The 14780-nt window shown below is 36.9% G+C and overlaps 1 protein-coding gene across 1 annotated transcript; it reads left to right on the plus strand.

Moving 5' to 3' along the window:
• Positions 1-807: 807 nt before the first annotated feature.
• On the plus strand, positions 808-1079 carry LOC102475251 (dynein light chain 1, cytoplasmic-like; the record flags this gene model as incomplete). The annotated part of the gene is made up of 1 exon (XM_027768442.1): positions 808-1079. A coding segment is annotated over one exon (264 nt), but the record flags the coding sequence as incomplete, so codon positions are not given.
• Positions 1080-14780: the final 13701 nt, after the last annotated feature.

Genomic DNA, 14780 nt, shown 5'->3' on the forward strand with positions numbered 1-14780 from the left:
TCTCTTACAGGACACAGATATCTTTACTTTCTTGTGTATTTAAAGAGAATCATCCATATATGTATTTCCTGACTTATTACCAGTTTTCTAATTATGTTCTTTTTAAGTCCCTGACTATCCAGTCAAATCAGTGGCCACAGCTTATGAGCTGGTATCTATTTGCACATCTGCCATTTCTCCTATTAAGCAAAGTGAACAGCCAGGTGCACTGCTTGAAGTTCTGTTCAATTGTGTATTTCCCTCCACCACTGTTCTTCTAGAATAGACCAGATGGAAGCTGCAGTACTACAGCTGATCGCTTTGTACAGTTTCTGCAAATATTTCAGGGTCATATTGTAAACAAAGCTTCAGTTTTCTCTTTCTCTGTCACCTGACCACAGGCAATTTCTCATGATGCCACAAGTGTAGGCTAGAATGTAGGTAGTTTGGACTACAGTCATTTGGGGAAATTCCTCTTCTAATTTATGCTTACAGAGCTAGCTTGAGCCCAATCTTGTATAAATGATTTCCTGGTGATGTTGGAATGCTGCTGTGCATACGTGACATTATGATTTAATAGGTCAGATGACAAACAGTTTATAGTGAGCAGTTCAGGTTACAAGGTTTCTTAGTTAGACCACTGTAACCACATCTCAACCAAGATCCAGTATCAGGCCAAAAATTGTTTCTTAAAAAAGAATAGTTAACCCAGAGATGCGCCACGGCTTCGGTAGCGACCGGAGTTCCTGCCCGGCCAGAGCTGTGCTAGCACCTCCAGCAGGAGACCGTTGCTGTCAAGCCAGCCCCTGTTACAGGTTAACCAACTAAGATAGAAAGGCGGTGATAAAAAATGCGGACATATCGGAAGTGATGCAACAGGACTCAGTGGAGTGCGTGACTCAGGCGTTGGAGAAATACAACATAGAAAAGGACATTGCGGCCCATATCCAGAAGGAGTTTGACAAGAAGTACAACCCCATCTGGCCCTGCATAGTGGGGAGGAACTTCGGTAGTTACGTGACACATGAAACCAAACACTTCATCTACTTCTACCTGGGCCAAGTGGCCATTCTTCTGTTCAAATCTGGTTAAAAGCATGGGCTGTGACACAAGCTGAGTGATCTATCCAAAAACAAGGACTGCAGCCTACAGTCCAAACACTAGAGACTGGACTCTTCAGCTTTGCTAAGGGAACACCTCAGTCTTTGAAAATTTATTGTGCTTTGCACAGGGCATTCTCTGTACTAGTCTGTTGTGGTTATAAAACAATTAGCAAAACAGTTTATATTTGTATTTATTTCCTATTCCATACTTCTCTACCCATGTTTATTTTTTTTCTTTTTTTCTTTTTCCTTCTCTCTCAAAACCCTTCCTTAAAAAAAAATACATCTGTTGGAGGTGTGGAAAAAAAAAAGTAGTTATTAACCCCAAAGAATGATACGGCTTTGCTCCAAAATTCTAATGATCTGACTGTAATTCACATATAAGGACCTGCCAGTCTCCAGACAGTATTTCTTTCTTTCTTTTGTTTGTTTTTGTTTTGATTTGCTTTTACAGACCAATATCTCTGACAAATAAAGGTGCAAAAATTATCAACAAGATACTAGCAAATTGTATCCAATGATAGATTGAAAAAAGATTATGCATGACTACAGATAGGCTTTATTCCAGTGATGCAAGGATGGATCGATCAATATATTCAAAATAATAAATGTAATACACAATAATAACAGAAAGAAATATAAAACCATATGATCATATCATTAATGCATAAAAAGTGTTTGATAAAATATGACAACCCTTCATAATTAAGACACTCAGAAAAATTGGCACAGAAGGGACATATCGCAACATAATAAAAGCCATATCTGAAAAACTTGTAGTTAACATCGTACTGAACGGAGAAAATCTGGAAGCTTTTCCACTAACAACTGTATGTAACAAGACAAGACAAGGCTGCCTATCTTCTCTACTTCTTTTCAATATAGTACTAGAAGACCTAGCCAAACTCCTAGAAGTGATAGATGAATACAATAAAGTGGCACAATACAAAATTAGTATACAAAAATTTCTATACATTATCAGTGAACAGAGGTAGAATTGAAGAAACAATTCCATTTACAATAGTCACAAAAGAAATAAGCTATCTAGAAATAAACTTAACCAAAGAAGTCAAAGACCTCTACAAGAAAAACTACAAAAAAATAAAAAAATAAATTGAAAATAACACAAAAAGGTGGAAAGACATCCCATATTCCTGGATTAGAAGAGTTAATGTAATCAAAATATCAATCCTACCGAAATTAATCTACAAATTTAATGTAATCCTAATCAAAGGAACACAGATATTCTTCACAAATTAAGAAAAAAACAATCACAGAATTTGTTTGGAATCATGATAGTTCCCATATTGCCAAAGCAATTCTGTGCAAAAACAGTATAGTAGGAGGTCTCTCACTCCCTGATCCCAAAATATATTACAAAGCTTTGACAATCCAAATACCATGATATTGGCACAAAAACCGACATGTGGATCAATGCAACATAATAGAGGTCCCAGAAATAAACTGTAAAACATTCAACCAACTGATTTTTCACAAAAGACACCAGTCAATCTAGTGTAGAAATGAAAATCTCTTTTACAATGTTTCTGGAAAAACTGGCTATTCAGATACAGAAAAATGAAACTGGACCCCTATCCCTCACCATTAACAAAAATCAGCTCAAAATACAAACCTAAGCCCTCAAACTATAAAACTACTGGTGGATAATGCAGGAGAAACACTTGGAGATATCGGACTAGGAAGAGACTTCTTAAAGACTCCTAAATCATAGACAATATTCCCCAAAATAGACAAGTGGATTACATCAGGTTAAAAAGCTTCTGTTCAGCAAAAGAAACCATATGAATCAGCAGCCCTTGGAATGGGAGAATATATTTGTTTTTTTTCTTTTTACTACTTTTTAATATACTACAGAGTGCATGCACATGCTGGAGAAACAGAGACAGAAGCAAAATAAGAAAGCACCCCACCACAAAATATGGAAACACACAATACCTTCCCTTCTGTCTCTCCTTTCAGAATGATGGGCACACACACAATTGCCTGGCATGGTTTTCAAGATGCTGGATTCAGAACTAGAACTGCATGATCAGCCATGTGGGATCTAGACACTTTAACCACCATGCCACTGACCAGCCCCCCCAGACAATATTTCTATCTCCACTGGCACTTCAGGCACCACTGGACCTGCTGAGACATTAAGCTCAGTGGCACGATGGCTTGCAATTTGATTGGCAACTTGGATCTGTCACAGTGCTTCTTTGGTTCTGGGTCCCTCAAAACTGTAAACTGTAGCTTTTTGGACTTGGTAAAAGAGCTGCAATAATACATCCAAATGAATTATTTTCTCCAAAATACAAAAGGTCCACCTGGTGTTGGGCTTCTTATTTTAGTTGTTGAGCAGCTTATTGTTCATCTTAATAAAATATACCTTCACATACTTCATAGTACTGGACTCATAGAAATTCTACTAAGGTGAAAAGCCCCTGGAATTTTGTCGGATTTATTTCTCATCTCCAACATGTAAATTATTATGAAGAACTCTAGAGTAGCTTCTACTTTTGGATTTTGAGGGCCAATCACCTTAATGTAATTAATACAAAGAATCAGGTTGATATCTTGTGAAAGGAAAATGCAATTAGTTCCCTGTGTTGCAGGGAATTTAATGGAACTTGAAGGGATATAGGGTTGGGGAATTCATGTATCCCTGAGTGAAGGTCTACTGCTAGGCTTGCCAGCTAAAAGTAAACTGGTTTTGGTGGGCCTTAGTGACAGGTAGAAAAGGGCAGATGCCAGAACACTTGCCAACTGTATACCAGGTATAAGGGGATGTGTTTATCTCCTCAGGAAATAAAAGCACATCTGTAGAGTGCCCGTAATTGGAGTCACCACTTGACTGAGCTTATGATAACCCACTATCATTCTCTAGGATCTATTTTCTGCATTGACAAAATAAGTTGAATGGAGATGTGGTGTATATCACTCCCCAAATTTATGCAATACCTTCAGAATAATGGTATTGCTATTTGATTTATTATTTTCCTAGACAAAGGTAATTTTGGTTTCTTCTACTTGGCCATTTCTTGTATAATAGTATTTTTACCCCCCAGATCAAGGATCCAATGTGGGGATTCTGCTACTGCTGATTTTATCTACTCCAATTATACATTCTGGAATTGTGGAAACAACCACATAATGAGTTTGGGGCCCCCTGGGCATTCTGTGACATGGACTTGAATTAAAGCTCTATTAGTCACCTGACCTATGTAAGTCACTACTCTGATTGCTGGGCCACTGTGACATTTGGGGCCTCCCAAAATTAGTTTCAGTTTAGAACTAGTGACTAGCAGTTCCCAAAGATCTAATTATTTCCTTTTCTCCAATATGGAGTTAACCTGGTAAAAGGTCATAGTTCCCACTGGGGAAGACTGATAGAAAATTTTTGGCTAAATAATTCAGGTCCCGAGTATGCCTTCTTTCAAACTCTCAAAAATTACCCCAATGGTTATCCCATGAGTATTTTACATTTTCATTATTGCCTCATTCCATCCCTGCTGCTATAATGAAATGATGCAGATTGAAATGTATAATTAATAGAAATTTATTTCTCACCCTTCTGGATATTGAGAAGTCCAAGCTCAAAGTGCCAGCAGACTTGGTGTCTGGTTGAGTGCTTTCTCTGCTTCCAACATGGTGCCACTTTCTGTGTCCTCACATGGTTGAGGCACAAAATGGAAGAACAGCTCTCTCACCTTTTCTTATAACCTCATAATCCCATTCAAGATCAGTCAATATTTAATCACCTCCTATAGTTCCTACCTATTGATACAGTCACAAGGGCAATTAAATTTAAAGATATAAATTTTAGGAGATACAGTCAGATGACAACCACCATCCAGGTATTAGAGACTGTTGCTCTCTGTGCTCTTTGTCAATCCCTAAAACCAAAAATGGTTAACCATATGGATTATTTAAGTAATTTTCAATTCACTATGATATCTTACATAACACAATTGAAAAATTGTTTTACCTCTTTTTTTTCAGTTGATTGATGCAATATTTTGATAGAGCTTTGCCTATACATTAGTGTTAATATTAAAAGAAATACCTGGGGCTTAAATATAGATCATTATTGACTCCATCCAAATAGATTGGAGAGATAATATTTTCTGAAGACACTGATTCCAGTGTTTATTTGAATTATTATCTCATTACTGAATATTTGTAAATCAGATGATAGTGAAGAAATTATAAGCAGTGTATAATGAGAATGTCACATAAAATTTATGATATTTATTCATTTTATTGAAAATAAAAACTGAAAGACTGCATTGGATTTATTTTCATAGAGTCAAATTGTGTACTTTCTTTTTTGCTCTGTAGAAATTTTACTGACTAGATGAACTGAAATAATTGAATGAATAGATAATTGCAAAAGAAGATCATGGTTAATGCTAAATTACCTTACATAGTCCCTCAGGAAGAAAGCAATATTTGTTTTGTCCCTAATTGTAGTATTGTGATGTTGTTATTAGTACAAAGAAGAAAGATATGTGTGCATGACTTGCTTTATTAGCACGTTCTTCTCTTTATATTATTCATTTAAATATGTTGTAAACAAGGTAATGTACTATTGGTATTTCTTCTGTGTCTTCAAATAATAAATGTAAGGTAGAACTCTGTTTCAGTACAGTTTGTTAACGGAAAAGCTTATGCTAAAAAATACACACACTTAGATTTTATCACATAAAATATATTTACCCAGATGACTAGATTAGAGTAGTCCACTGAAATCATAGAATAAAGGAAGTAAAATTTTCAAGATCATAAATATCATACCTTTAGATTGTGCAAATGACGTGAAATTTGCTTAAGTTCATGAAATAATGAAACAACAAAATCAAATTCACGGTTTCTCTTCAGTGGAAAATATGTAAGCCTTCCCTGGACAATTGCTCATTAAATTGCATGTCATTAGTCCCATTGTTGCACATTTTATTAAAATAAAATAACAGTTCAGCATGTATCCATCTTACTGGAAAGCTGGTAGACATAATGATTATTTTAAATATTACTAATAATTATACCAAAATGACTAAAACAACATGTATGTTCTAGAAAAGCAAATATTCAGATCGGGTATGATTGAAATTTTTGAAATTATTGGGACCTGCAGTTGGTGTAATGGCTATTTTGCTGGACTCCCATGTAGTAGACTGCAATTCGAGGAGACTGGAGGAGAAGGGATTGTGGCATGGCTACCTGACTGGGGTAATATCTTACTTTTTCTCTCATTGTCTTTCTCTGTTTCTCTCTGGCAAGTGCTTGTGCTCTATGGCAAAAAACTTAATAATAATAATAATAGTAATATAATGGCCCTTGCACACTTCTCCATGTGTGCACATTTCAGAGAACATCTCTTCAGAATATACCTAGACATAAAGTTGGTAAATTCTGACATATTTTCATCTCTAATGGTCTAGATCTTGACTATATATCTATATCTATATCTGTCTATATGTATATGTATGAAACTAGAAATGGAAAATTACTGATGATAACATGCATGATTTAGCCACTATGCAGTATATTCTGGATGTGAAATCACATTTTGTATGCTGTGATGATGCTTAGGGGATGAATGTAAATTAATTAATTTAAAAAATGTTTCAGGAAAAAAACACAAAAACTATTTTCCTAAAATGAAAAAAATGCATTAAAAATACCTATTTGAGGACTACAGTAAGCTATATAACCCCAGCTATGTGCTACACTATGTTCATTCTACTCACTGAGGTTTATGCCTGAAGTCAGACTTGTGTTCAAGGATATGTATATATCAGCTGCACTTGCTATTGGAAATATTTACATTAATTAAGATCTTTAGTGAATCAATAAAAGGTAGGGGGAGGGCAAGGCATAGAAATCAACCATGGGTACCAGAGACAGTGTGGGAGGAGGGTGGGAGATGGCAGAGGGTGAGAGATAGGGAATCAAGGATGGGAAAAAAAAAAAAAGCAAAATATACAGGAAACAAGAAATGGAAAATTATTTGTTGACAATAACATGTATGTTGATGTGCTTGACTGAGCCAATATACAGTGTATTCTGGATGGAAAATCCCTATGCTTTAATGATTTATAGTGAATGAATGTGAATAAATGAATTTAAATGTTTAAAATTTCAAAAAAAAGAAATGGTTATGCAAATTTGTACTCCCAATAGCAATATGTGAGTACTCATGCTTCTCATTTCCTCACTGTATAGAGAGTGGTATAAAAATAATTTTATATTCATTTTATATTTTCACTCAGGTTATTTATAAGAAAACTTAATTTGCCTTTTTTTAAGTAATTTTTTTCACTCAATCACTGTGAATCATTACAGTATACCGAATGAATTTTCACATCATGAATTTACTGCATATTGGTCCAAAGATATTACTATAATTTTTTTTTTTTTCATTTTGGGTCCCTTTAATGTCATTCTTTTTTTTTTTTTTTTTTTTTGAGAGGTTTTTTGCTATAGGGCGCGGGCACTCGCCAGACAGACAGAGAGAGACATAGAAACAGAAAGCGAGAAATCCCCCCCTAGGGGGGATGATCACGCCGCAATCCCTTCTCCTCCATTCTCCTCTCAGGATCTTGGGCACGCACGCACACGCACCCGACGTGAGTTTTAAGCCACCGGGTTCAGGACTCGAACTGCGGTCGACTACGTGGGAGTCCAGCGACACAGCCATTACGCTAACTGTTGGTTCCCAATGTTTTTCTTCTTTTTTGTTCCCCTTGATTCTCTCCCTCTTACCCTGCCCCACTTCCCATCCTCCTCCCACACTTCTCCAGTATCATCATCACTCACCATGCTTTTACACCTTCTAATCATTCAGTTTTGGCCATAACGTGCTGACATTCAGTATATATTGAGTGGGTTGAACTAGTGTTAAAGCTCAACAATATTCTGTTTTTTTCACCTGTCTGAGTTGCCTTTCCTATTCTTTGCTTTTATTAATTATGTATTTTGTAAGTATTTACTGCAAGTCAGTCATGTCTATTTACACATTGTCAAGGTATTTTATTATATAGAGAAATGAACTTTTTTGCATAAGTATATGCTTCATGAATTAGGCTTTCAATGAAAGGACACCAGAAAGCTTGTGACAAATTTGAATTAAAGTACAAAAAGAATTTTGCTATTCAAGCATAGTTTCATCATCATAGACATTGTCCATGAACTTTTTTTTTTTTTTTTGAGAGATTTTCACTGTAGGGTGCGTGCGCTCGCCAGACAGACAGAGAGAGACATAGAGACAGAAAGCGAGAAATCACCCCCCAGGGGGGATGGTCACGCCACAATCCCTTCTCCTCCATTCTCCTCTCGGGATCTTGGGCACGCACGCACACGCACCCGGCATGAGTTTTAAACCACCGGGTCCAGGACACGAACCGCGGTCGACTACGTGGGAGTCCAGCGACATAGCCATTACGCTAACTGCTGGTTCCCTCCATGAACTTTTGAAAACTCTCTCATTCATCTTGCAAAAACACAAAAATTTTGCCTCCTTATGGTTACATTAATTATCATCTTCATTTCTCCTAAAGGTTTTACATTTTTGTTGTTTTTCAGAATTAGATCTCATTTGTTTTGTTGATTTTTGGTTTTATGCAATAAACATTTTCCCCCTTTTAAAAATAGCTTATTTCTTTCTTTCATGAGACAGAAAGAGAGGGATAGAACCTCAAAAGTTTCCCTCATGCTGTAATTCTCCCCCAAACCCTGCAGCCAGCCAGGATAGAGGGCATGCCCAGGCAGACCCAAGCAGAGAACCCAGAGCCCATATTTCAACACCCTCCAGCTCCACGTAGCAGCACCCCATCATCAATGTTACATAACTAGGTCCACATTTTGCTTATTGTTTTCCCATATGGATAACCATCAGAAATGGATATTACAAAACTATTTGAGTAGCTCTATTAAATATGTTTTCAATTTTTCTTCTGATATGTTATATTTAGGAAAAGTTGTCTATATCTAAGCTAACATTACATTACTAAAAGTTAGAGTTACTTCACCTTATACTTCTATTATCATTTTTAACATTTATTAAAGTGAAGTAAAATAATGCATTAACATAACTTTTATTAGAATATTTTGCTATTAATCTAGCCACCTATCCATTTAATTTATAGAAGTATAAACATTGATCCTGGGTCAGTCTACGGTTTGGTGGTTAAGATATTGGATCCCACATGGCTGACCTAGTGTTTCAAGTCTCAGGTCTAGTGGCTTGAAAAATGATGCAGTGAACATGTGTGTGCATGCCCAAAAATGCTGAGAAAAAGAGAAGAGAAGGGATTGTGGTGGGACATTCCCCACAGTGGGTGAGTTTTCACTCTCTCTTTCACTGGTGAGCACATTTATCTTTCGGCAAATAAAAACAAAACAGCAACATTAAAAATGGAAACATTCATCTTTACCTATGGTTAGAGTGTGGTATATTTTCCAAAAAATAGCATATGTTTATGTACTATTACATAACTGATAATTATGAATAGCGTGCATAATTGATATATAACATGTAAATTAGGTCTGCTATACTTTAGTTTTATGCTCCACAGTCCGTAGGTTTAGGCCACTACCAATGGTCCATAACATACCTAGACTCTGTAGTTTTCTACGTCTCATTTTATAGTATCACTTCTTCAGGCTCACTATACCATGACAAATGGGACTTTTTTTTTTAGATTTTTTGCTCAGGGGTACATGTGCTCACTGGAGAGACAGAGATAGAGAGACAGAAAGTGAGAAATCACCCTCCAGGGGGGATGGCCACACTGCAATCTCTTCTCTTCCATTCTACTCTTGGGATTTTTGGACATGCACGTACACATACCCAGAATGATTTTCATACCACTGGGTCTGGGAATCAAACCATGGCCAAAAACAAAGGAGTCTGATGTCTTAATCACCATGCCTCCTGCTGACCCACAAATGGCGCTTCTATAATTCTTTGACCATACCAATCTCTTGCTTTCTAAGGCCATTTGTACAGTTTGTTTCCTCTGCCTGAATGATATGCTCAAATTTTCACAGAACTTTTTTCTTGTGACAATTCAACTTTCAACTCAAATGAGGTTCTCATGATCAGTAAGTAAAAGGTAACTTTTCATATCATATTATCTACTATACCATGTTGGGTTTCTTTTGAGGTGAATTTAAAACCATTGGAAATTGTTTTGGTTTTCTATTATTATTAATTCATGCTTCTGTCTCCTGAATACTAGATTATAATTTTGATGAAATGAATGACCTTGAGTTCTGTATGTCTCACTGTTCAATCCATTACATTTAGAAAAATACCTAGCACATTGAAGTTATTCATTGATATCTGTCCTATAAAGGTAGACAAAATTAATAAGCCTATGCTTTTCTTTACAATCCAACTGTTTTAAATTTAGTAATATTTAAAATAATTCTTCCAAATTTACTTTTATTATTTTACAAATTATATAAAGATTATTTTATTCAAATTATAAACTCTAAGTATTATGTGCTCAAAAAAAAAAAAAAATCTGGGCCAGCCAATGGTGTGGTGGTAAAGGCAGTTAAATCCCACATGGTCAACTGTGCAGTTTGAGCTCCAGACCCAGCAGCTTCAAAAATGTTCAGGATTTGTGGGTATATGTACCCAAACTCCTGACAGGAGGGATATGTGGGCAAAAAGATTTTGCAATGTGACCATCCCCCATGGAAGTATGCTTTCTAATTCTCTCTCTTACTCTCACTGGTGAGCGTACATGTCCTCTGATGAATTAAAAAACAATCCTGGGGACCAGCAGATGGTGTAATGTTTATGTTACTGGACTCCCAGATAGTCGACTATGGTTCGTGTAATGGACCCAATGACTTAAAGTTCACACTGGGCCCGTGTGCATATGTGCCCAAGATCCTGAGAGGAGAATGGAGGAGAAGGGAGTGTATTGTGGCCATCGCCCTTGGGGGAGGAGTGATTTCTCACTTTCTCTCTGTCTCTTTCTGTCTCTCTAGTGAGTGCACACACTTTATAGCAAAAACCACTTTAAAAAATAAATAAACAACAAACATGATATTAAAAAAAATCCTGAGCCAGCTGGTGGAGTGATGGTTAAGACACTGGACCCAACACAACCAACTCCATGGTTTAAGACCTGGACATAGTGACTTGAAAAATATGCCAGGTACATGTGTAAGCATGCTCCAAATCCCACCCTAGAGGAGAATAGAGGACAAGAGGAGAAGAAATTGTGGTTGCATGATCATTTCCACTGTGAGATGATTTTTCACTTTCCCTCTCTTTCGGTGTCCCTGGTAAGTGCATGTGTGCTGTGGTAAAAATCTAAAAAAAAAAAAAAAAAAAATCCAATTGGAATATGATTCTCTAGAATAGGATTATTTTTAACTATAAATTATGAAACTTGACATTTAAAATCAAAGTGCTACAAGTTCAATTGTATCCACTACAATCCAAAAAATAATAATAAAAATTAATCTATTTAGCATAATACTTCTGCCATAGACTATTAAGTGTTAGTTCATGTTTAAGTTTCTTTCTATCCTGTTTTTTTTTTGAAGCTCTCTTTTACATCTTCCTTATACAAATTGTCAATACAAAGGTTAATAATTACACTATATTCACTAAATTAAAAGAATGGGTTGGTCTAGGTCCATAGTTTTGCCAGGAAATCAGGAGACATAACATGAAGGTATTATTAAAAAAATACAGTTGAAATTATGTAACACGTGATTTTGTAGGATATAAAAGGATGTCTGGACAGAAAGTAGATGGATGCATGGGTATATTGGTAGTTTTATAAATAATTAAGTTAAGGAACTATAGTCTTTTCTTATTATTTTATTTTTTATTTTTTATTTATTTATTTTTTTTTGGAGAGGTTTTTGCTATAGGGCGCGTGCACTCACCAGGCAGACTGAGAGAGACAGAGAGACAGAAAGCGAGAAATCATCCCCTAGGGGGGATGGCCACGCCGCAATCCCTTCTCTTCCATTCCCCTCTCGGGATCTTGGGCACACACACACATGCGCCCGGCATGAGTTTAAGCCACCAGGTCCGGGACTCAAACCTCGGTCAACAACGTGCGAGTACAGCGACATAGCCATTATGCCAACTGCTGGTCCCAGGAACTATAGTCTTGATAACAGCATTACTATTTGTAATACAAACAGTTTCCAGTATAAGGGTATATATTAAAGGTATTACAATTAAAAGTGTGCATTTTGATTTTCAACAGGAGTACTGTTTGCTCATTAAGATATATGGTATCATGTTATGTATGTATATATGGTAAGCATTAGTGGACAAATTAAAATGGAAATAGGTACCATGAATCCACAGACAATAATCCTGAGGATCTAAGAATCTAGAAGGTAACACTGTGTGAACTATATGGCCAATGAAATCTTATAGGATAATGACAATTTGAGGTGGAGGAAAGAATTTATCCAGGTACAAATGTCTTTAAAGAGCATTGGATTATTCAAGAATCATCTTGACTAGATGACAGATTGGTAACCTCAAACATTGGAGAAGAGGATAGCTTTTATTGAACAGCCTCAACTTTGGTGTTGGTAGAGTTTCTGTCTAAGGATCAAAGACTAATATGTCATAGCAAGAGAGCAGAGATAAAGCACTACTTCTAGACAGAGGTCAATATTACCATATTACATGTAGAATAGAAAAATAAGTAGAATTCTCTTGAAAAACTTTCCAAAGAAAGCAGTATCTTTTAAAGGAAATTTGTTTATTTATTTATTGACTAAAGTGTGTGTACTCCTTAGAGATAGACAAGAAACAGAGAGAAATAGAGGGAAAGTGAGAGAGCATCCTTCTCCCCAAGGGGATGGCCACACCATAATCCCTTTTTTTTTCTATTTTCCTCTCAAGTTTTGGGGTAAGCCCACACATGGTTCTGGTGTATTTTTCAAGTTGCCAGGTATGTCATCCACATCATGTAGTCAGCCATGTGGGCTCCACCTGCCTTAACAACCACACCACCTGCTGGTGCCCAGAAAAAAACAATTTCTTATTCAAGCAAGGTTAAAATATTATGAATTGCCTATTGGCAGAAATGACATGTTAGTTCTTATCTAACTTGCCTGATACTGGTTAAATTGATTTATAAATTGATTATACAGTATTGTGAGTTATTGTGTTTGATATTATTAATTTTCTTCTTAGTACATTTTATTATTTTACTGTACCAAGACAAATAAAAATTTGGGTGGATATATTTAAAAAATGTCAGAGGGATTCAATTGAAGAAAATCATAGGCAAAGTAGTTATCCTGTATAGATGAGATGTAGAAAGGAAAAGACTTATTTATTTATTTTTATTGTGACTGAAAATCATTGTATGGGGGCCAGGAGGTGGCACGGTGGTTAAGGCACTTAGACTCCCACATGGTCAACTGTGATTTGAGACCTGGACTTGGTGGCTTGATTGCTCTATCCCTCTTCCTCCCTCCCTCCCTCCCTCTGCTTCTGGTGATCATGTGTGCCCTATAGTAAATAAAATGGTAATAATAACAATAAATAGAGTGAATAAATAATTATTTTTTTAAAAAAAATCATAGTATTTGATATGATAGAAATAATGGCTGAAAAATTACTCAGAATTTCTTGTGTTGACGGGGGCTAGGAACTCTCAGGGGTGAAGCAGCTCTACATTCTCTTGATTATAATCCTGAAGGGTCACACTATGAACAGGAAGAGTAATTTTCTGGAAACTCTACATTGGAAATTTTTCTGTAAAGGTAGATGATGTCATCCAAGGTGAGCTGGAAAGGATGGTTAAACAACTTTTTGTATTTCTTCACTTCTTTATTATGATTACCTCCCTGTGGGAGGCTGCGCACCAGCGAGTCTGCCGAGGTTTCTCAGAGAGCAAACAGTTACCATGATTGGTTCCCTTCCAAAAACCTGACCTTTGAAACCTTGCTCTGATTGACTACTAGAATCCCTCAAATTTGCATATCCTGCACCTCATGATTGGTCCAAAAGCAACCAATCATAACCCACCGTTAACAACCAATCAGGGCCCACCGTTAACAACCAATCACGGCCCACCGTTTACAACCCACCAGAGTGTATATAACCACGATGCCTGGCCCACAGTAGCCAGACGACGACGACCAGGAAGACGACAACTGAAGAGCCTGAAGAGCTGAAACACCGTGCAGTCTCCAGACGACCCTGAAGATCCTGAAGAGCTGACACTGCATCGTCTCCAGACGACCTGGGAGACCCTGAAGAGCTGTAACACTACATCGTCTCCGGACGACCCTGAAGAGCTGTGATACCGCGTCGTCTCCGTGCTGCTCACAGTAGACGACGCAACCTTTAAGAGCTGTGACACTGCGTCGTCTCTGTGCTGTACCCTGCTGCCCACAATAAACGGACGACACTGTCGTCTCGGAGCTGTAACACTACGCTGCTTGCCCTGGCTCTCACTCCTTCACTCAAGAAACCCGTTCGGCTGTCCCCCCGGGTCGGGACACCTCCCCAATTGAGACAATTCAATTTTTTTGCTGAAATTCCTTTTTATTTCAAGACACAAAGTTTTAATTGTTTCTTGCAAATTGACACATACTTAGTTTCAGGTAGCAAAGCCAGGTTTGGATACAGAAGTCGTTTTGGTAGCATTGTTCTGGGAAGCCAAACTCAGGCAAGTTAAAAGTATG

Source organism: Tupaia chinensis, unplaced genomic scaffold, assembly GCF_000334495.1.
Source record: "Tupaia chinensis unplaced genomic scaffold, TupChi_1.0 Scaffold146289_1, whole genome shotgun sequence".
Classification (NCBI taxonomy): Eukaryota; Metazoa; Chordata; class Mammalia; order Scandentia; family Tupaiidae; genus Tupaia; species Tupaia belangeri.